This window comes from Taudactylus pleione, unplaced genomic scaffold (genome assembly GCF_031769625.1).
Source record: "Taudactylus pleione unplaced genomic scaffold, aTauple2 ptg000436l, whole genome shotgun sequence".
Classification (NCBI taxonomy): Eukaryota; Metazoa; Chordata; class Amphibia; order Anura; family Myobatrachidae; genus Taudactylus; species Taudactylus pleione.
The window spans coordinates 4,549,687-4,572,236 of NW_028284838.1; the positions used below are offsets into that span (position 1 = coordinate 4,549,687).

Here is a 22,550-nt window from a genome sequence, read left to right on the forward strand (position 1 = left end):
TCTATATGGCCCTGCCCCCTTTCTATACACTGCTCTGTCCCACCCCCACTGATAAAAAATAACAAAAGTTTAGTCCTCACAGCCCCTTTATTTCTACAGGTAAACAATTCCAGCAAATGCAATGTGCTTTAATATCATAGTAGTATATAATGCTGGGTCTTATACAGACTAGGAACTTGCCTCTGTAGTAAATACGACTAATAGAAATCCGACTAAAGTGCGGGCCGCGCTGCTGTTTGCCGGTTTAGCACAGCGCTAATAGCCTCGCGGCCAGCACTTTAGTTGGAGAATGCCGGTTCTCACCACTAAACACCCAGGTTAAGTCATGAGAACCGCCATTCTCAGTCTTAACAGCTTCCCAACAAAGTAAACAGCGTAGTTAATTCAATAGTTCCGGGAGCTCCCTCCCGCGGCTATTCAGCATCACGCTGAATTGAATCGCCCCCATGACTATTAGGAGAGAGGAATTTGTCCAGGTTTTCATAGGTGTATTTTGTCTTTATTCAGTCCTTTTTGTTATGTAATTCACACATGTAAGTGGTGGCAGCATGATTCACTATGCAGATTTTTATTAAGTTTATTAATGCAAATTTTATGTCTTTTAATTGTGGTTATATGTTATACTTTGATGAGTATGCATTATAGCACAGGTTCTCAAACTCGGTCCTCAGGACCCCAAACAGTGCATGTTTTCCATGTCTCCACACTGAATCAAGTGAAATAATTAGCTCCACCTGTGGACCATTTAAAATGTGTCAGTGAGTAATGATTACACCTTTGCACCTGCTGGCTGCCCTGCAAAACATTAACTGTGTGGGGTCCTGAGGACCGAGTTTGCATTGTATATGCCAGGATAATTATATTGTAAAAAAAAGAGTCACAGTCACATGTCTTCTGCTTACCAAGTTACAATAAGAGCTTGTCATCCTTTATGTACAGAAAGTAGTGTAATCTACACATTGATTTATAAGATGCTAATGTGATGTCTAATTGTCACACATTCTTTTCATACAACTGAACTATATTGTGCTACGCCTGTCTCTGATAACTTTTTAATGGTTGTTTTATTGTGTTTTTTTTATTACAAATTCAACTAGGACACTACTGAAGGTAAAAATGTATTTAGTGTGGTATTTCATTACCATCACTTCCCCCTATTATTACATCACGTGCTGGATGTAATAGAGTTACAGCAAAACTCAAGTTAAGCAATAACAGAATGATGTGATCATGCGTTTTCATTTCATACCAAAAGTTGTCTGCACAGAAGCCATAATTCTGTCCTTATACCTATTTACCAACATTACCCCTACATCTGTCTATAAAGAAAATAGCCTCTCCATATTTCAGTACTGTAGTATGGGAAGCAACATATTTCTAACTATTTTGTTTTCTTAAATATACAGGAAAGGTGGAATGTAAGTTCCAAGACAAGCCAGTGATGAAAGAACCATCGCCGGACACTATCCAGAATCGTGCATGTCTTCCCAGAGATCCATACCAGGCTGATGCCACAGCCAATGGACATGTTGTACATAAAAAATGGCGGAGTTTACACTTTGACTATGGAAAGCAAAGTGATGTTGATATCAAGGAATTTAACAATCCTTTTACAAGTGAATCAGATAACGAGCAGGATAAAATAAATGCTAAAGGCTCAAGTATTAAATATTCCACACAAAAGTTATCGTTAAACTCATTTTCCCAACCTGAATCACCAGCAAAACAAGCCAAATACAATGAAAATGAATTGCTGTCTGTTACAGATTTGTCAAGCACAATTTTGAATGATGTAAATAACTTACAATCTACTACAGCTATGTCTGAAAATGATATATCTCAAATTATAAATGGAGTTTCCTCTGTAAATAATAGTGAGCTTGGTAGCTCAATGTCCGCATTAATTAGGCAATTTGAAGTCACCAATGACAAAACAAGTTTCACTTGTATTTCAAGTTTAAATGGTATAAATAGTCACACAAACTTTTCTGGATATTCTGACATTTTCACATCTGTCATTTCCACACCTAAGAAGCACTCTGTAGTTTCAAAACACGCAGAAAACTTATTATACTCAATAGATGATACCACTGTTTTTTCTAGCCCAGAGACAACAGAATACTCAATATACACAATTGTTAATGAAGAGGACCTTTCACCGGATGGTGATAATACATTGATGGATGCAAACGTTGTCAGAGCAGATGACATGTTGGTAAGTGACTTAATAAAGTCACCATGCAATCCACACTATCCTGAATTAAAATCAAAGCCCACAAAAGTGCTCTATCCTGAATTAAAGCCAAAGCCCACAAAGATCCGGCAAGCAAGTTGGGAAAATCTTTTGCACTGTGATTCAGTCCGTCATACAAACTATCCACCCAACAGAATTCCTTCAGAGCCAACTGGAAATCTTTCTATTACTGGTCCAGTTGAAGTTCACAAAGCATCTCAGGGTTCACAAGGAGTATCTCATACTTTTCTTGAGCAAGACTTTAAACCTAGATCTTCCCCTTTGCCTTACCAGAACAACTTCAATGATTATAACAATTCAATGAAAATATATAAAAATGATACATTACATGGCAATGTCCAACCACAGGGTGTCACTAATTCGTTCAGTGAGTTAAAACAAAAACAACAACAAGGATCCTCTAAGCTGTATCAAAATAGAGACCATGGCCAATACCTGCAAAGCTCGTATGCATTAAGGGACCCATTGTATGTTGCTCAAAGAGGCAACTATGCAACGCCTCACATTCCCAAGCACACCCATTCTCATGTTTGTTCATCCCAAGGAACCAAGCAGCCTAGTCCATGCAAATCGAAAAGTCTTGGAGATCTGACTTCAGAGGACATCTGTTGTAATTTTGAAAGCAAGTACAAACGAATCAATAGGGACTTTCTGCTATCTGGCAATGCTGAAGACCAAACCTGTTATGCAAAAAGTAGACATAAGTCCACAGATGCATTAACTGAGCAGTTGCGGAAACTGATGTCTTACGATCAGGAAGTCTGTAGTAAGCCATCAATCTGTGAGGAAGATGAGTGGGACAAACCTAAACCTCTTGCACGGAAGCTGTCATCCAGAAGTCAAAGTAGAGTAAGAAACATTGCTAACCGTGCCAAGGAAAAACAAGAGGCCAATAAGTTAAAACAAGTCAACCTGCTTCCGAATGGTGTAGTTCTTCGGAGCAAACCAGCATCTCATCAGCCTGTAAACAGACATTCCACTGGCTCCTACATAGGTTACTGTAGTAACTTTAACAGAGAGAGCCTTGAAGGCAGGGGTATACCAGAGGGTGCATGTTCTTCCCAAACCTATAGACATAATGATCAGTTTTGCATAGATCGCTTCACATATCAGGCTGAGCCAAGCAAAACTGATGAACCAGAAGTCTATTTCCTACTGAGATTGTAAATTGTACATAGACTTCAATCAATGTTGTTTACAAGATGTTTGATTTTATTAGAAAGTCCCTCACTCTTAAATTATATATATATATATATATATATATATATATATATATATATATATATATATATAGAGCAGTATTTTTGTCTCACTAAAAAGTTTGTCTTCCTTTAGCTTTTAAGCTGCACTTCCCTTCAGCAACTTTGTAAATATATTGTTGGACTTTTTCATTTTTAATTCTTACGTTAACATGGATGTATACAGGGAAATACATGCATGCAGTCATGACATCTTTCAGTGTAACATGCATGTACATTGTAAAGGAGCAGTCCTATAAATCTGCTCACATTAGCAAAATATATTGCAATAAAAATACGGAGTTTCCCTATTTTTGTAAATGTATTTATTTGCAATTTCAAATACTGAATGGAAAATGTTTGGGGACTTATATCTACTATCCTGTAAAACTAGTTCCTGCAGGTAATACTGTATTAACAATGCATTATTCAGTTTTGGTAATGTTATCTTTTAACTCTTTGATAATGTCTCAGAAAGCTAGAACACAAATTACATTGAAACTATGTCACGGTGAACGTATATTGAGATCTTAAGGTTCCCGGCAGCATTCATAACACTTTAAGTGAATTATCATTATTTAATGCCAGGTCCCTGAGGATGTCAGGATGTGGAGATATCACAAAGGAGATAAGAGCTGTAAGACAGAAGAAGCTGCTGGATGCAAGTTAATTTATTGGCTGCTCTGCTTTTGGTGTGTCTCATGCTGACTTCTTCCTTGTCACTTCTTTTTCCTACCACCCTGGAGGCTTGGAATTCAATAGCGGTCATTAAAGTGATGACTATGATGGAGAACCATGAGAGCTCATCATTATACATTGCTCATTTGCGGTGAGCCATTCAGAGCACCCAGTATACTTTTGTAAAGGGCATAGAGGGAGCACAATGTACCACGTGTCTCTGTAAACGTTATTAGAGGAATGTATGGAGGCAGAATTTGCCCATATGTCTTTTGTATGAGGAATCAGCTAAAAGACTTTGGCCCTCATTCAGAGCCGCTCGTAAGCGGCAGTACGCTCCTTCTGAGCGATATTTGCACATCTGCGCATGCGTACGGTTTTTAGTACGCATGCGCGAACCAGTCAGTGCGGCCGAAAATCGTTTGTTCGCTATATAGCGAGTGCCTGCTAATTTGAGTGACAGAATGAGGCGTATGTGGGTGGTAACAGGGGAAGGTGCTTGAAAACGGGGAGTGGAGATCAGAACGCAGGCGTGCTTAAAGGTCAAAGCGGGCGTTTCATGGGTGTGCATAATTAATACAGCAGCGTCATTCACCACGTCACTGGGTTATTTTATAGTCAGAACTGCTCGCAATATTGTGGTTGAAAAAACCAACCACAAGAATAGCGAGCAGTTCATACGCTGTTCGATGTACTCGATTAATCTAATAAATAGCGGACATGACGTATGATGCGAGCGGCCAGGGGGCGTTTTTATCAAATAAATGAGCGTATGTTTTGCTCGCTCGTTCAGACATGGAGGCGGCAACAGACCGCAAAGAGCGAACGGTTCATTTGAATAGCCACCCCCTTTTTATGAACGAGCGAGCGCTAATTGCGAGCGGCTCTGAATGAGGGCCTTTATCAGTAAGTGAATAAATATTGTAAACTTTATTTCGGACATTGGATTGTGCTTTACACTAAATGTTTTCTTTTCAATTACCAGTTGTGTGCTCACTTTACTATCCTTCTTGCTGGAGATAACTTACAGTGTCATGAAATAGCAAGGTTAGAAGATTTGTGTTGATCTGGTACTTGTTCTGGGCCCTTGAGGAATTCTGGGTCTTTATATTAATAATTTCACAACTGCGTTTCTTTTTGATCTCTGTACCAGAAATTAAAGAAGGTTAAACATATTGTGTATCAGACATACAGTGCCTCATGAATACTAGAGTTATATTCTGTTTTAGGCAAGCTGAATCCCAGTAATAGAGTGTCACAATAATATGGTAACAGGTAGAAAGCAACCAGTATGCAAGTAAACTTTCTCATCTCTTCAGATGGCATCAGGGCATCCACCCCTGGACTTGTGTGATAAGTAGTTACAGCCAGGCTTTACAGTCCAAATAGGAGGAGGTCAAATTCAGTCACAAAAGAACCACAGAAGTGTATAGCAAGTTCAGGGTAAATCATACTTACTGGAGGAGGGGGCAGTCGGTAGATAGGGTACATGGTGGGCGGAACAGATGGTGTAGTGGCATGATCACATCACTGTGGCCCCGTCCCCTGCTACACAGTGCTGAAAAAATAGGCATCGTATAGCGGGGTGTGGGGCTACGATGACGCATTTCAATGTAAATCACGTCAACGGCCCCCGCGGACTGCCCACTTGTGTAAATGGGCAGCCGCGAGGGTGTTCGGGGGAGTGCGAGTGACAGAGAGGGATCCAGGCAGTGTGGAAGTCTTGACTACTTTTCTGGGTGGCAGGGAGCACCACCTGAATTTCGGGAGCCTCCTGGCCACTTTGGGAGAGTAGGTAAGTATTGGGTAAATCCAAAAGCTGGTCCTGAAACAATCCGGTCTGACAATAGGCTATTCACAATAAGAGCACAGGCAACAATCAGGTCTTGTAACAATCCAGGTTTGGCAACAGGTTATTCACAGTTAGCCACTGCTGGCAAGTCACAGGAGCTAGGGACCAAGGTGTCTGTAGGAAGACTAATCACCTATTTTTAAGAGGAACACCTGTAATAGTTTGAAGAGGGAAGGCTTTCTTGCCAGTCCAAGCTGCCTCTACTCCCCAGGTGCTCAAACTTCCGGCTCTCGAGTTCCACCAACCAGATGTTTTGGTGCTTTTTCACAGGAGCCTGATCTCCAGCCTCATTAGACCTCCAGCGGTAGTATAGATGCGGCTGCAGGAGACGAGAACAGCAGCCTGCTCACGGAGACCAGACTGTTAATGCTGACATACTGTACAGTGTTCAAATGCAGTGTTTTTGTTTTATCATACTCCTCTATAGTAGGTAGTATATATGTGTTAGATAGTCTTACACACCCTGGTCCACAGGTATCTACAACATCAAGATGGGCTGTCTTTTGATCTTCAATATCGAAGATGTAAAACTGAGATGAAACAGTGTAACATATTTCAACATGAATGTGTGTAGAAATAACTTTAGTATCACACTCACAGACTAAGGGGACTATGTATCAATCTGTTTTTGACATAAAATCATGCAGAAACTCTGAAGTTTTCGTCCAAATTATGTGATTTCGTCCAAATCCATCCAGTGGAAGGCATAAAACAAGTTCTGCCCTGTGCACTCCACCGTGAGGTCCGACCAGGATCTCAACCACTCCATTAGACATCTAAGACCAATTGCCACCCCTCTGTGAAGTTTTCATCCAAATCCATCCATTGGATGGTGAGAACAGGCTCCCTGGTCAAAGTTCTGCTCAGCATACACCAATAGGAGGTCCAACCGGGACCTCAACCCCCTAGTATGTGTTCTGGGATCCATTGTTGCCACTCTGTGAAGTTTTCATCCAAATCCATCCAGTGGAACGCTCAGAACAGGCTCCCCGGGTCAAAGTTCTGCCCAGCATACACCAAAAGGAGGTCCGACCAGGACCCTAAGCCCACCTGGCGTTGGTTTCATCCCAATCAGTGCAGGGCTGTTCGAATGCGTAACCGGACAGATAGACAAACCAACAAACAGACTAATGAATTTTATATACAGGTTGAGTCTCCCATATCCAAATATTCCAAACTACAGAATTTTTTTAGCATGACTGAGATAGTGAAACCTTTGCTTTTTGATGGTTCAATGTAAACAAACTGTGCTTAAGGCACAACATTTTTAAAACCATTGTATTTACTTACCTTCAGGCTTTGTGTATAAGGTTAAGCATACTGGCTATATACCTCTATACGCACCTACCTATACCTTCTAAACCCTGCCTATAAACCTCTAAAATTGATGCTATTTGCGTACGCTGTCGTACAGTAAAATAAAGACTTTAGACCTTGAACATGTGTTCCAAAATACAAAGTATTATTCACGTAAAGTACAGTCATTTACACGCTGTAATCGAAGTACAATTTAGAGCAAAGAATTATACAGACCCAAGATACAGTCATACATACGCAAGCGCTCTGGGACCAGATTCCGGCATCTGCAAGAGACCTCCGTCAATCAGCAATAAGCAGAATAGACTAGAAACCCAGGGTCAGAGCACACATATTTATTTATACCCCCCCAGAAATAAGCTGAACAAAAGGGAGGTCTTGTTGCGATTCCCTTGGCGCTCCTTCACGGTGCGTTTGTTACAAGGCACTTAACAGGTTGATTCAAATGGCCACAGTCCAGCCTCCAACAGCTGGTTGCCTTCGTTTTCCAACCTCATACAAATCTAGACTGTTGGTTTTACAAAGTACATTTTGGTTCTTTATGTCTTTACGGTCCATAAGTTGCGAACGCATGTTCTGATCTTCGCACCGATGATACCGGAAAGCTGTGGATAAGGTGCGGATCAGTATAACATCAAGCACGGCTTATCATGTATTAAACCTTAGATACCAAAATAGTCTTTATTTCACAGCATTTGTAATACATGAATAAAACTAGGATCTTTTACTTTATAGCTATCGAACCTTTTGTGTAAGTGTGCATTATGTAAGTATTAGGGATATGAGAAAAGACGCTAGTTAGGTTTATCTGATGTGGGGCAGATGTGCACGCATGCAGCTAATAAACAGTGTTCGCATGCAGGATATTGTGCATTCGCTACTGTGCGTCATGTTAGCAGCGCAACTGTGCGTAATGTGCAATGTTTATGCATGAGATTCTATTAATGATAGATTTAACATATATATATATATATATACATACACACATATCTCATTCCTTACTAACAGTTTCAAACTGCAATGCAAATGTGTTATGGGCAGTGAGCTTCACTTCTCAAACAAGGTGGAGACCCCCAGCTGTGAAGCTGGGGCCATTCTGTCTGGGAGTGAGACTAAAACCTGTTTAGGATTCAGACAAATTCAGTTGTGTAGATCAATGTCTGGGTTATATTACAATTGCCACAACTATACTTGTCTATATACAGGGATTCCCAATTTGTATGTAAAACACTCACAGTATTCTGGTGTATTGTCTATTCTATTTACTTTTCTCAGGAGGCTGTTTTTCTAGTTGTTTTGGTATTTCTCTATGCAAGGTTGTCCCCAGAATGGGCCTGTCATGGCTTCTAAAAAGATTATCAAAAACATTGCCATCTGTACTTAGCTCGTGAGTTGTAACTTAAAATGGCGCTGGTCGCAAAAAGTCGTCTTGCAGATTCTTGTTTCTAAAATGGAGTCTAGCTGCCATTCGCAAGATGGCGTCGCGCACGCTAATTTTTACGCTGATTCCGTCTCAGCCACTAATCCAGCTTCGACAAGGTGTATATGAAACCTAAATGAATTTCATGTATGTACACAAACTTTGAGCCACAAAATAATTGAAAATATTGTATAAAATTACCTGCAGGCTGTGTGTATAAGGTGTACACTATATAAAACATAAATGCATTCTGTGTTTTGATTTGCATCCCATTCCCAAGTTATTTCATTATGGTATGTAATTATTGCAAAATACGGAATATTCCGATATCCAAAATACCCCTGGTCCCAGGCATTTTGGATATGGGAGATTCAACCTGTATAAGATTCCTGATGTCTGTCTTTGGTTGTTGTGATCGTTCTGAAACCTGAAGCTTATTAATCATATGAGAGACTTATGCCCTAGGACAATCAATGGTTCAGAATGCCAAATAACCTACTAAAATAAGTGTTTTAGAGCCATTTTAAGAGTATAATAAATTACTAAGTTCTGGTGAAATGGTTTTTTTTGTAATATTGAAAATAATGGATAGAGATAAAATATCTTAAAAATATATTGGGATTTTTTTTATGACAATTACAGTGAATAAACAATAATATCAATATTTCAAACTTTATACAAAGGGGGAAAACATATTACCAAAAAACTAGTAGTAAATACAGTAATAATTCTTATCAGCTCAAAAACTGCTACACGTTTTCAGGACTTGCTGTCCTCTTCCTTAGCTATTGCCTGGTTCAAAGGTACATATCTTAGAAACACAGCAATCAGACATTGTTTCACTTGGAACAGACACATAAAAGCTAATTCCTAATTGGTTGCTACGGTTTTAGAGCACCTTTGGCCAATGATGGAAAATAACCATCTCTGTATTTTCATTTATTTCTCAGTTATTATACCTCTCATTACCAACAGTTTTAAAGTCATTGTATCATTCTGTTGTCTAACATTTATTGCCAGCAATACACTCTTTCGTATACATATCTCCCTGGAAGTTTCAGTCCCTTTACATTATGGCCCTTATTTATCACAATTCGCATTTGAGATGCAATTCTGATGTGATAATGTTTGAAGCATGTAACACAGGGAATATCATTGAGAGCTGTACTGCACGCTGGAATTCAGGGCCTGATTCAGACCCGCTCGCGAGCGCTGAGCACTCGCAAGTGGGTCGATGTTGGCCCAGTGCGCATGCGCACGACGGGGCCGGCTCCGTCGTGCACATGCGCGAGACCCGGATAGCGACGGGCAAACCGTCGCTCCGGGTCTCGTACCAAAGGGGGCATGCTGTCGATGTTGAGTGACAGCTTGCCCCCTTTGGTGGGCGTGGCTGCCCAGATGGAGGCGTTCCCATGGGAACGCCTATCGTCTGGGGCCGGCCCCACTGATATCACAAGTGATGTCAGTGGGCGTGCTTTCGGCTCTGTTTGAGCCGAAAGCCCTCTAGGGCTTGCTGCAACGAGACCCTACCACAAGGGTCTCGTCGCAAGCCCGATGGTCGCGATGGTCTTGACCATCGCGACCATCTTCCTGGCCGCTTGCTATAGCTGTGGGTGGTCACCCACAGCTATACGAGCGGCCAGGAGGCCGCTCTAAAAATCAGGAAGGACGGCCCTGATTCAGAGCGAGCGCTCTGTCAGAGCATCTGGCTCTGAATCAGGGCCTCAGTGAGAGAGCTGCTACATATAATGCAGGTTAGTAACTTGACGTACTGTAGATCCAGTCATAGAATATAAAACTACAGGGAACACTGACACAGGGAAAGCTACTGAAACTATTGCAGGGGAATAGTACAGGTTAAGACTTAGGAAACTAGGTAAACACAGGAGGATAAACTGAGGCTGACTTGAAGTAAGTCACTAGGAATCGAGACTTGGATAAGCTCAGGAAGGCACAGGAGATGGAGACGTGAGCTGGCTCCAATTGTATTAAAGCAAAATGCAGACGAGCTGTGGGATACGCTGAAAAGTAACCTAGAGCCTGGAACAAATACTGGCATCTTAGCCACAGGGAAAGCGAAGTTGAACAGTAACTTCCTATTGCTGGAGTCAGACTAAATACCCCTGGGTAGCTGGTCATTGGATCAGAGGATCAACTGAGAGATCGCAGGTCTACCATTGGCAGAGACTAGTGATCAGGTGATATGGACCAACATGGCTGCGCCCATCCCCACTACCACAGGAACCAGGATGCACGCATGGAAGCCCTAGCAGAACCCGGGGAGAATTCTCAGTCACCTCTCAGCGACTGAACACCTAAGCCCAAGGACTCCAGCGTGGAGGTGAGTAGCGGCCGATCCCAGGCTGCATCCTGACACTGACCTGATCGCATTTCCCATCAGAGATATGGGAAATGCGATTAGGGTACCATTTCGATATAAATTTTAAGCCCTCTGATAAAGTTAAATGATACTAAAATATTAATTTTCACATTATTTTACAATAAAAATCATTGATAAATAGGCCCCTGTGTTTCTTGACAGTATGTACATTTATAAGTCATAGGCCAGGGTTGGCCAAAGTGTAGATTTTGATTCTCCAGTTGACCGCGGACACTCAACCGGTAGATCACGGTGGACTTCCAGCAAAAGCCAATAAGATTGATTCTTATTGGTTAGCTGCGCCGAAACTGCTGCTAGTTGAAGCTGTGACAGCAGCAGCCAATAAAAATCAGGCTGATTCTAATTAGCTGATAGCCTAAGTCAATAGGTTCCTGCTTAATATTAGCGGCGAGCACTCCCTGCACCTTGCCATGAGCCTACATGACCTGTGGTAAGTAACATTCCTTAACCTTAATAACTCTTTTATCTAAAGCTGACATATAGGGGTATTCAATATGGAGCGAAAACGTCGTTTCTGCGAGGTTTTCGCTCTTATGACGTCATTTTCGCCGCTTTTACTTTTACACCGTATTCAATTTGAAAACTTTTCGCCGGTGAGAAAAGTATATTGCATTCGACCCTGCGAAAAAGTATCACTAACGAATGGGTGGCGAAAAGTGCAGAATTGGGGTTTTGGGGTGCAACATTTCGGAAACCACCCTGCAACCTTCAGACAGTCCCCCAAAGGTAAACTGTCAAAAATTTTTTAAAAAATACCTCAGAAGACCCCAAAAAAAGCACTTTCATTTTGGGGGCGTACAAAGTTAAAAACTAGCGAACTACAATCTAGGGGGGTCCCCAAGTATGCCCCAGGTGTTTTTTTCATTGCAGGTGTATTTTTAACGTTTTTTAAAACTTCACTTTAGCAACTTTTAAATATGCTCACCCCCATTTTCAAGTACCCAAAATTTGCTGGGACTACTTATTTTCACAAAAAAACCTTCTAAATACTATTCTTCACCACCTTCCCAAATCCCCAAAATAGCAGCTATTGAGGCCATTTAAAGAACCCAAAAACCTTCAGCAGGGCTAATCGGGGGTATCCAGAGTGATCCCCCATGTCAGAGCATCTTTTTGGGGGTGTTAGGGTAATTTCCCCAAAAATCAGCGAAGTTTTCGCTGATTTCACAATCGCCGGGTGCCGTTTTCGACGATTTCATATTGAATACGGGTATAATCGGGGGTGCGCGATACTTTTTCGTCGGCAAAAGCTCCGATGTGCGGCGAAAAACTTCGACCCGCATAGACGGCAAAGTTTACGTTTTATATTGAATACCCCTCAAAGTGTCCAAGTACAGTATCCCGGCACTGCCTGCATTCCACAATATAGTAGCTGTTAATGACATGTAAATTTATAACACAAAATTCTGGGGTTCTATATCAAAACCTAGATAAAGTTGTAGGTTGTTTTTTTGTGTTTTTGTTTTCTGGGGTGGGAGGGTGGCCAAAAACGGAAAGAGCCCATAAAAGCATACCTCCCAAGAGTGCCAGTTTTGGCGGGACGGTCCCTACGTCCCTTGCTGCGAGGTCACGTCCCCTTTTTCAAATGTGCGTAATATTTTCGCCCTTTAGAGGAGATCACCAAGGCCAAAAGTCTGGCCACCCCTGTAATAGGCCTTCGTTATTTCTTATGCTGGGTGCACACTAAACGATATGTCGTCTGATCCGGCAGATCAAAGCAACATATCAGGCATATCTAGTGAGTAACCGCTATGTCGCTGATGATGCGCACTCCCGCGATTCGTCAGTGACATCCTCCATCGGCCCTGCATGCAGGACCAACGTGGGATATCGTTGTTGAGGGCCATGCTGCTTAAAGCGGGATGACCCCTGCCATCGCTGCTTGCACTTGCCGATGTCGGATCCCGTTGCTGCTGAGACTGGGCTGAGTACACATCGTCTAGTGTGTACCCAGCATTAGAGCAGACGTTACCAAACTACGCCATTACAGTCCATGTTATTAGGACATGCCTGAGCACAGGCAAATTAATTACTACCTCAGTCAATTTGATTTAACCATCTGGACTCAAGCATGGATATCCTTAAAACCTGGATTGTAATGGCAGTGTTTGGGAAATTCTGGGGTCTATATACTAAGCCTTGGATGGAGATAAAGTGAGCGGAGATAAAGTCCAAACCACTCAGCTCCTAACTGGCATTTTTCAAACACAACCTTTGAAATGACAGTTAGAAGCTGATTGCTTAGGACTTATGCTCAATAATGCACATACAGTCAGGTCCATAAATATTGGGACATTGACAGAATTTTCAGATTTTGGCCTCTATTCACCACCACAATGGCTTTGAAATGAAACAAACAAGATGTGATTTAACTGCAGACTTTCAGATTTAATTTGAGGGTAATTACATCCAAATCAGGTGAACGGTGTAGGAATTACAACGGTTTCTATATGTGCCTCCCACTTTTTAAGGGGCCAAAGTAATGGGACAAACTAAACAATCCTAAATCTAAAATTCACTTTTTAATACTTTGTTGCAAATCCTTTGCAGGCAATTACAGCCTGAAGTCTGGAACGCATAGACATCACCAGACGCTGAGTTTCATCCCTGGTGATGCTCTGCCAGGCCTCTACTGCAAATGTCTTCAGTTCCTGCTTGTTCTTGGGGCATTTTCCCTTCAGTTTTGTCTTCATTAAGTGAAATGCATGCTCAATCAGATTCAGGTCAGGGGATTGACTTGGCCATTGCATAACATTCCACTTTTTAGCCTTAAAAAACTCTTTGGTTGCTTTTGCAGTATGCTTCGGGTCATTGTCCATCTGCACTGTGAAGCGCCGTCCAATGAGTTCTGAAGTATTTGACTGAATATGAGAATATAATATTGCCCGAAACACTTCAGAATTCATTCTGCTGCTTTTGTCAGCAGTCACATCATCAATAAATACAAGGGAACCAGTTCCATTGGCAGCCATACATGCCCATGCCATGACACTACCACCACCATGCTTCACTGATGAGGTGGTATGTTTTGGATCATGAGCAGTTCCTTTCCTTCTCTTCTCTTCCCATCACTCTGGTACAAGTTGATCTTTGTCTCATCTGTCCATAGGATGTTGTTCCAGAACTGTAATGGCTTTTTTAGATGTTGTTTGGCAACTCTAATCTGGTCTTCCTGTTTTTGTGGCTCACCAATGGTTTATATCCTGTGGTGAACCCTCTATATTCACTCTTGTGAACTTTTCTCTTCATTGTTGACTTTGACACATATACATCTACCTCCTGGAGAGTGTTCTTGATTTGGCCAACTGTCGTGAAGGGGTTTTTCTTCACCAGAGAAATAATTCTTTTGTCATCCACCACAGTTGTTTTCCATGGTCTTTCGGGTCTTTTGGTGTTGCTGAGCTCTCCGGTGCATTCTTTCTTTTTAAGAATGTTCCAAACAGTTGATTTGGCCACACCTAATGTTTTTGCTATCTCTCTGATGGGTTTGTTTTGATTTTTCAGCCTAATGATGGCTTGCTTCACTTATAGTGACAGCTCTTTGGATCTCATATTGAGAGTCGACAGCAACTGATTCCAAATGCAAATGTCACACCTAGAATCAACTCCAGACCTTTTACCTGCTTAATTGATAATGAAATAACGAGGGAATAGCCCACACCTGTCCATGAAATAGCTTTTGAGTTAATAGTCCCATTACTTTTGGCCCCTTAAAAAGTGGGAGGCACATATTGAAACTGTTGTAATTCCTACACCGTTCACCCGATTTGGATGTAATTACCCTCAAATTAAATCTGAAAGTCTGCAGTTAAAGCACATCTTGTTTGTTTCATTTCAAGACCACTGTGGTGGTGAATAGAGGCCAAAATCTGAAAATTCTGTCAATGTCCCAATATTTATGGACCTGACTGTAGATGTAAGAACTTCACCTGGCCAGCTCTTGTTATATATTTACTAGGATTTTGACTGTATAGTTAATTCTACAACTTTTCTGAATACTGTAATGTTTCAGGTTACCAAAACTAGCTCCCCTTTATACCAGAGATGTGTGGTGAGGTTAGTGGATGGGGAGGCACTGGCTAGTATCAGCCAGATTTACAAACACATATATGAAGCTGTCTCACTTGCACAGATCTCGCCCTTCACACAGATCCCCCTGCACACACACACAGATTCCACATAGCACAGATCCTCCTCTCATATATCTCCCACTAGCACAGAAGATTTCCCCAACACACACACACAGATTTCCCACTAGCAGCGGACCCTCCTCATCTTTTTCTCCATTGTCTGCATATTGTAATTTCCTTCCCTCCTCAGTGCTGCTGCTGAGCTCCAATGCCTGAGAACTTCCTGGATTGGTCACCTGATTGTCAGAGGTGTCCATCAGAGCTCAAGGTCTGCTTAAAACAAAAAAACGAAAATCGCGATCCACATAACATATACCAACCAGGATGGTTGATATCTCCCGAATGAAATGCTCAGACACGGCTTCTTCCTTTATAGAGCCGTATCTGAGCGTTCATTGGCTGAGAGAGGTGAGCCCCCGCTTCTCTCAGCCAATGAACAGCTCCTCCATTGAAGTCAGTGGGGAGCCACAGGTTATTAAAGTTCAGTCTGCGGTTCCCACCATTGACTTCAATGGATGAGCCATTCATTGGCCGAGAGAGGCAGGGGCTCACCTCTCTCAGCCAATGAATGCTCAGATACGACTCTACAAAGGCTAGAGCCGCATCTGAGCGTCTCATTCGGGACATAACGATCCTGGTTGTTATGTGTTGTATGGATCGGGTAATGTCGATTTTTTGTTTTAAGAAGACCTTGGATGCCTACTTTGGACAAGAGGACCACTCCTGGTAATGTAGGTGAGTATGTGTGTGTATGTATGTAATAAAACTGTACTTTCACGGTGTGTGCTGTGTATTTTTTTACTCATTTCTTTACAAGTGAACTACAGGTACCAGCGGGCCCTTAATTACCCACAAATACCAGCATGCGGGGAAGGCTTGCTGGGACCTGTAGTTCCACTGTAAAGACAATGTTGTTAAATCTATTTTTTAAACACTACATACACTATCAACCCGCCACCCACCATACTAGGGTGGCTGGGATAGCCCCGAGCTATCAGCCTAGGAGAGGGGGACCCCTTTATTGGGGGGTCCCCAACTCCCCAGGGATCCCTGGCCTGGGCTGACTAGCGGTCAGAACTGATGCTGCGGCTGGGGGCCTGGTGAATGGGCTCCCCTGGCTGTGGCATCAGCCCCCCGCTAGAAAATCGTCCAGTGCTGGTTTTAATTATAGGGCTACCCCTATGCAATTTTTTACCCCCCCTATAATTAAAACCAGGACTGGCCCTGCAGCCTGGTGCTGGTACCTAATTTACGGTGGAACCCTACACGTTTTGTTCCCCGTCATTTTAGGTACCAGGACAGGCTGGCAAGTCCAGGGCTGGTTAGCCCTTTGGGGGGAACCTCACGTCAATTTAAAAAAAAAAAAAATTAACCCTAAAAGTAAAAAAGCAACAACAAACAGTCTGCACATATTTCACTGATATGTGCAGCCTGCTTTTTCGGGAGAGAAATTCGGCCGTTTGGATTTCAAAACATACAGGATCGACCAAATACATCATCAATCAAAACGATCCTGTCAAAACCGGGAGCTTGGTAAATTCCTGATTTTTTTAGTGAAAAAAAGTCAGTTTTTGATCGATCCGATCCAAGTTGAAAAACGAGAAAATCGGGACCAAATCGAATCTTAGTAAATTTACTCCCTAGTGTCTATATATTTTTTTAAATTCACATTCAGAACTAGAGCAGAATCCTCCTGTTTCCTCTGGTGTATACATAACTTGCGACCCGCCCAGCATTGCAAGGGAGCAATTTTAAATTTACAACAATAGTCTTTTTTTTTAACTGAGGTCTTATAAGATTCCTTGTAGACGACGTTAGTAATTTTCCCTCCTGACATCAACATGTAACATGTAGTTATGACGTGACACGCAAAAGAGCCACTTAAAGTTGTCCAAGGAAAAAACACTCTCCACTTAGGTCAACTCCAGTGTCATTAAATGTCTGTCCCTGAGCTTTATTTATCGTCATGCCAAAGCAGACTCTTACCGGGAATTGGACTCATTTTTCACATAAATTAAATAGGAACGGTATTAAAAGGAAAAAATTAACTTTTGTAGCAGTAAACAGGGCTTACATTAATGTTTCTAGAGAAACCAAATAATGTATCAATCTCTACATACGGTAGTATAAAATAAAGTCCATTATTGTGCTATGTCTTTAACGGCTTAGGCAGCATAAGCCAAGAAAGCGCTCGGACGCCCATTTTTTCATGGACGCTTCACTAAAATCATCACTGATCGGCTCTCTTCTGTCATACATTAATGTTTCATACACCTAATGCTCTATAGAATAGTGAAAACTGCATCAAAATCCGTCCAGTGGTTCTTCAGATTAGCCCGAACAAACAGACAGATGCCTACCAGGGACTTTTACACTATTGACCTCATTCAGAGTCTCTCGCTAGATGCGATCGCTCGCCCCCAGTGTATGCAAATTTGTCAAAGTGATGCCACGGGAAGCGATCGCTCGCCAAGGCAGAAGCACACCCACCATGTCTTCGCGAGCGGCCAGAGTACGCCCAATTGCACAGGCAGAGCCGTCCACCAGCACACGTCATCTCCAGGAAGTGGATTAAAACATTGGTACATCGAGGACAATCGGAAGCGATCGCAGCACTTGTGGTTGCCTTACCCTACCGCAAGAACTGCGAAGAGTTCAGTGTAAAAAACAGGCATGTGACGTGTACTATGACTCTGCGTGTTAATTATGCATGCCTCTAAATTGGGGAGAAAAACTGTAAATGAAAACATCGGTTTCAAGTTTCCCTGTGCATCAAACTCAGGGCCTGATTCAGACCCGTTTGCTGGACCGCGTTCGCACGTAGCCTGCCGATTTTTGCAATCTGCGCATGTGTATAAGACGCAGTGCGCTTGCGTGAACCAGTCCATGCGATCGTGAAGTGTTCGCACTCTCTACACAGACAACCCACTAGAATGAGTGACAGGACGTGCCGTTTATGGGTGGTGACGGTGTGGTCGATGGAAACGGGGGTGTGGTGGTGCAAGCGCAGGAGTGTCTGTGCGTGTGAACGCCGTTTCAGGGGCATGCATAATTAGGACGCAGCGTCAGCATACACATCACATGGCTGAATTACACACAGAGGCACTCGCAGTACTTGCGGTAGGGTATGGTCAGCCACAAGTGCATTACTTGATGTTACCGATTGTTTAATACACTTCCTGCAGATGACATGTGTTACTAAGGGAAAGTGGGTGTCTTGTGTCAGGCTGGTGGGCGTCTAAATACATATCGCAATCGCATGGCAAGACATAGTGGGCATGTTAATGTATTGCTAGCGATCGTGGGCTTTGCATACTTTGGCTGCTGACGGCTGCGTGTGAACGCATCCTAACGAACGCATCTGAATCAGGCCCTCAGTCTGTGCACACCTCATAAACTCATTGGGCACCTGGAGAGGGTGTCAACCAGGGTTTGCTTCCATCCCATGGGGAGGGTATCCCAGTTCACTACTCTGCTCGGAGAACTCTAAAACTGAATAAACCTCCATTGTCTAGTGACTGGGTTTCCTATTACCTAGTTCATTTTGGCAATCACATATAAACTACACCTCCTCTACAGTCAGTACATTTGTAGTGCACTATAACTTGAGTACATTACTAGAAGTTTAAATAATCTGTGTGAGCCTTTTAAATTGCCTTACACTACTTTTATAATTGTTGCCCATTATTTAGTGTCCACTTTACAGTTTTTGGAGCTGGCTTTGTGGCCTTTTGTATGGGGAAGCAATCGGGAAGCCGACTGCCTACATACCGGCAGCCGGCTTCCCGACTGTCTTATCCCGGCAAGGGTGAAATGCGGGGCGTCTAGATGTAGACGCCCGCATTTCCCCGACGCCGGGAGACTGGCGCCCAGCATCACGATCGTAGTGATGCCGGGCGCCGCGAGCGGACAGCCGCGGGAGGGGGGGAGGGTTAGGCTAGGGGGAAGGAGGGTTAGGGTTAGGCACCCCTGTGGGGGACTCAGGGTTAGGCACCCCCCCGGGGGACTTAGGTTTAGGTAGCGGGGAAGGGGGTGGTTAGGGTTAGGCACTTAGAGGGGGGATTAGGGTTAGGCACTTGGGGGGAAGTTAGGGTTAGGCACCCCTAAGGAGGGTTAGGGGGGTTAGGTTAGTGGATACTTACCTATCCACGATCGGGATTTCCAGCGCTGTCGGGCTTCCACTGCATCGCACTCTGCTCCTGTCGGGCTGCCGCTGACGGGAATCGAACTGCCGGCCATGCGGCCGGTGGTATTTCATACCCATCCCTTTGTATGTCTAGCTGGAAATCGGTAAACAGTTTGAAAATACTGTATCACTTAATAATCCAGCCTACTGCACCTTTAGGACCATTTTATTCATTAATTTTAATATTTACAGTTTTCTACTGAAATACTGGTCGGTTCAGCCTCATTCATGCATTAATCATGAGGAGTGGTATCACTGTACTAGTTTGCTTCCATGAGAGAAGCACTTGGCAGAGATTGCTCTACAGAACATACTGTACCATGTCTGGCCATGCTACTTAAGACCTGATTCAAAGGTTAAAGCAATACTGATATTTACAGATCTCAGCGATGTTTATTAGACTGCGCATGCATCACAGTCACTCTGCGCACAAGTGGCCATTGATTAGCGATGGCAGATGCAGTGAGGATTTATTCTCAAAGTGAGCCAGTGACTCCAAATTTGTTTGCAGTTGTACTTTCCATGGCATTTTAGTTCCGATGGTCATTCTGAGCACCCATAGGGTTGTGCATAAGTTGTGGCTGATCTGTGGCCGATGTTGAGTCTTTTATATGTAAGAGGCAGATTAGCGACTCCGCCAGTGTGTCTCTGTACAAATACCTGCAGTTGTGTCATTAATATTTTCGCAGATCCTATGCGTATGTGATCACAGTAGCAATGGCATTTGCGTCCACCTCTGAATAAGGCCATTAGTTATGAGAGTGAAGGACAAAGCTGACATTCATGGGTAGGAGAAAGTAGAATTGTGAGGGTCAAAGTTGAAGTCACAGAACAAGCATGGGGTCCATGGGTCCCCGGACAACACACCCTGCACTCAGAGTATATTCACCTTGTGCCGGCAGGTGGGTCCCTCATCCGTGCCACCATCTTCCCAGTAAAACATCTTCAGACAGATGGTGCCACGCAGTGAAAGCAAAGTGACACTGTGACAGATGGCTAAATGTAATAGCGTGCGATCTTCAGCCACTGTGGGGATTTATGTGAGTCTCCCCGTATTTTTAAAGTGGCAATCATTTTAAAGGCTAAACCAAGCTGGTTAGACTTTAAAATGATTGCCATTTTAAAAGTATGGGGAGACTCGCATAAATCCCCATAGTAGCTGAAGATCGCACGCTATTACATTTAGACCAGAGTATTTGCTCTCTTGTTCGCATGCACCATCTTTCCAAATATCACTTGGAAGATAGCACCATGTAGGAGGGGGGGAGCCGCCTGCTGGCATAAGGTAAGATGAGGATGTGCGGAGGGACTGTAGGGACCCAGTGCACACCCTGAGAGCAAGAAAATAAATAAGACAAGGAAACAAATCCAAACTCTGGGCCTAATTCACTACAGAACGCAACTGCGAAGGCAATAGTGATTCCGCACGCAGTTCAAATGCGAAAGTATGCAAATTCATTGCGATCGCAAAGCCGCCTACCTTACACACATCCGTAATGTTTAGCAAGACTGCGAAAACATCGGTACAATGGAGCACCACCGCAGCCTCACGCACGCTTGCACAAGCTCTGACCTTATTTATAAATTGCTAACTTCATCGCACGCTCTGAGGCATCAGGCTGGGTATGGCATTGCAGAGGCTAATTTATGCACGCCCCTGCAACGGTGTTCAAACGCACTGGCACGCCTGCATTTCCCCGACCACCCTCCCGTCACCACCCACAAACGGCACTTCCTGTCAATCACTCCGCGAAGGATCTACGTAGTCCACTGCGATCGCAGTCCCGATCGCAGTGGCTGGTTCTCGAATACGCACTGCGATGCATACACATGCGCAGCATGAAACAATAGGCCGATTGCATGCATATTAGCAACTGAGGGCCTGATTCAGACCCACTCGCGAGCGGCTGTCCGCTCGCAAGTGGGTCGATGTTATGCACTGAGCATGCGCACGACGGAGGGAGCTCCGTCGTGCGCATGCGCCAGACGCGACGAGCGAAGGAAAGTCCTTCGCTCGTTGTGTCCGATCAAAGGGGGCGTGCTGTCAATGTTGATTGACAGCACGCCCCCTTTGGTGGGCGTGCCGGGGGCGTGCCTCCCTGACGGGGGCGTTCCCACGGGAACGCCTCCCGTCAGAAGCCGGCCCACTGACATCACTAGTGATGTCAGTGGGAGTGATTTTGGCTCTGATAGAGCCAAAATCACTCCGGAGCTTGCGGTTGAAAACCTCAACCGCAGGCTCCGGCTCGCAAATTCGATGGTCGCGATGGTCTCGACCATCGCGACCATCACAATGCACGCTCGTATAGCCTGTGGGTGGTGACCCACAGCTATACGAGCGTCCAGGAGGACGCTCCATGAAAATGGAGGCCGGCCCTCATTCAGAGCGTGCGCTCTTCTCAGAGCGTACGGCTCTGAATGAGGGCCTGAGTCCCATGCTGAATCAGGCCCTCTGTACAAAGCTCGGTAAGAGTGGTGGCTTTATAAATGCTGCATACAAGTGAGGTCTCTTCTTCTTGATAGCATTGACATTTAGTAGAAGAACTGAGTGTTGCAGTTACACTGCCTCCTGCCTTCCATTGCTGGCATTGCTAACCAAGAGTACATCAGAGCTGTCTTTATAACAGGGGTGGGGAACCTTTTTTTACCGAGGGCCATTTTGATATATATAACATTATTTGCGGGAACGGTGCAGGCCATTCCCCCTTTGTGTGATGTCACACGGGGCGGGGCCACAATTGCCGGTGATTACAGCAATGCTGTAAGGACAGCGGTGTCACCATCTGAAGCGTCCTAAGGATGCTCCAGGCGGCACTGATGCATACATTCTGGCTGCACGGTGCCATTCTAGGCACCCTGCTAGCCAGATGAGGCTAGAAAAAAAGCTCAGAGGGCCAGACCAAATGATTCCAAGGGCCTTATACGGCCCCCGGGCCTGAGGTTCCCCATCCCTGCTTTATAAGATGTGGCTCTTATTGTGTTTTAATTACATTAGTGTAAATACTCCTTTCCTGTGTGCCAGGTAGATGAGAAGGGCTTCTCGTTGTAAAGTGTAGGCTGATGCTTTTAAAATT

At 43.7% G+C, this 22,550-nt stretch overlaps 1 protein-coding gene across 2 annotated transcripts in view; it reads left to right on the forward strand.

Annotated features, from left to right (window-relative positions):
• PLCH1 (phospholipase C eta 1) overlaps positions 1-3,788 on the forward strand; it is a 222,213-nt gene extending 218,425 nt beyond the window's left edge. For both annotated transcript variants that reach the window (XM_088447686.1, XM_088447685.1), the window contains exon 24: positions 1,407-3,788. In XM_088447686.1, coding sequence (XP_088303812.1) covers positions 1,407-3,421 — 2,015 coding nt within the window. In that variant the 3' untranslated portion in view covers positions 3,422-3,788. The remainder of the gene's footprint in view (positions 1-1,406) is intronic.
• Positions 3,789-22,550: the final 18,762 nt, after the last annotated feature.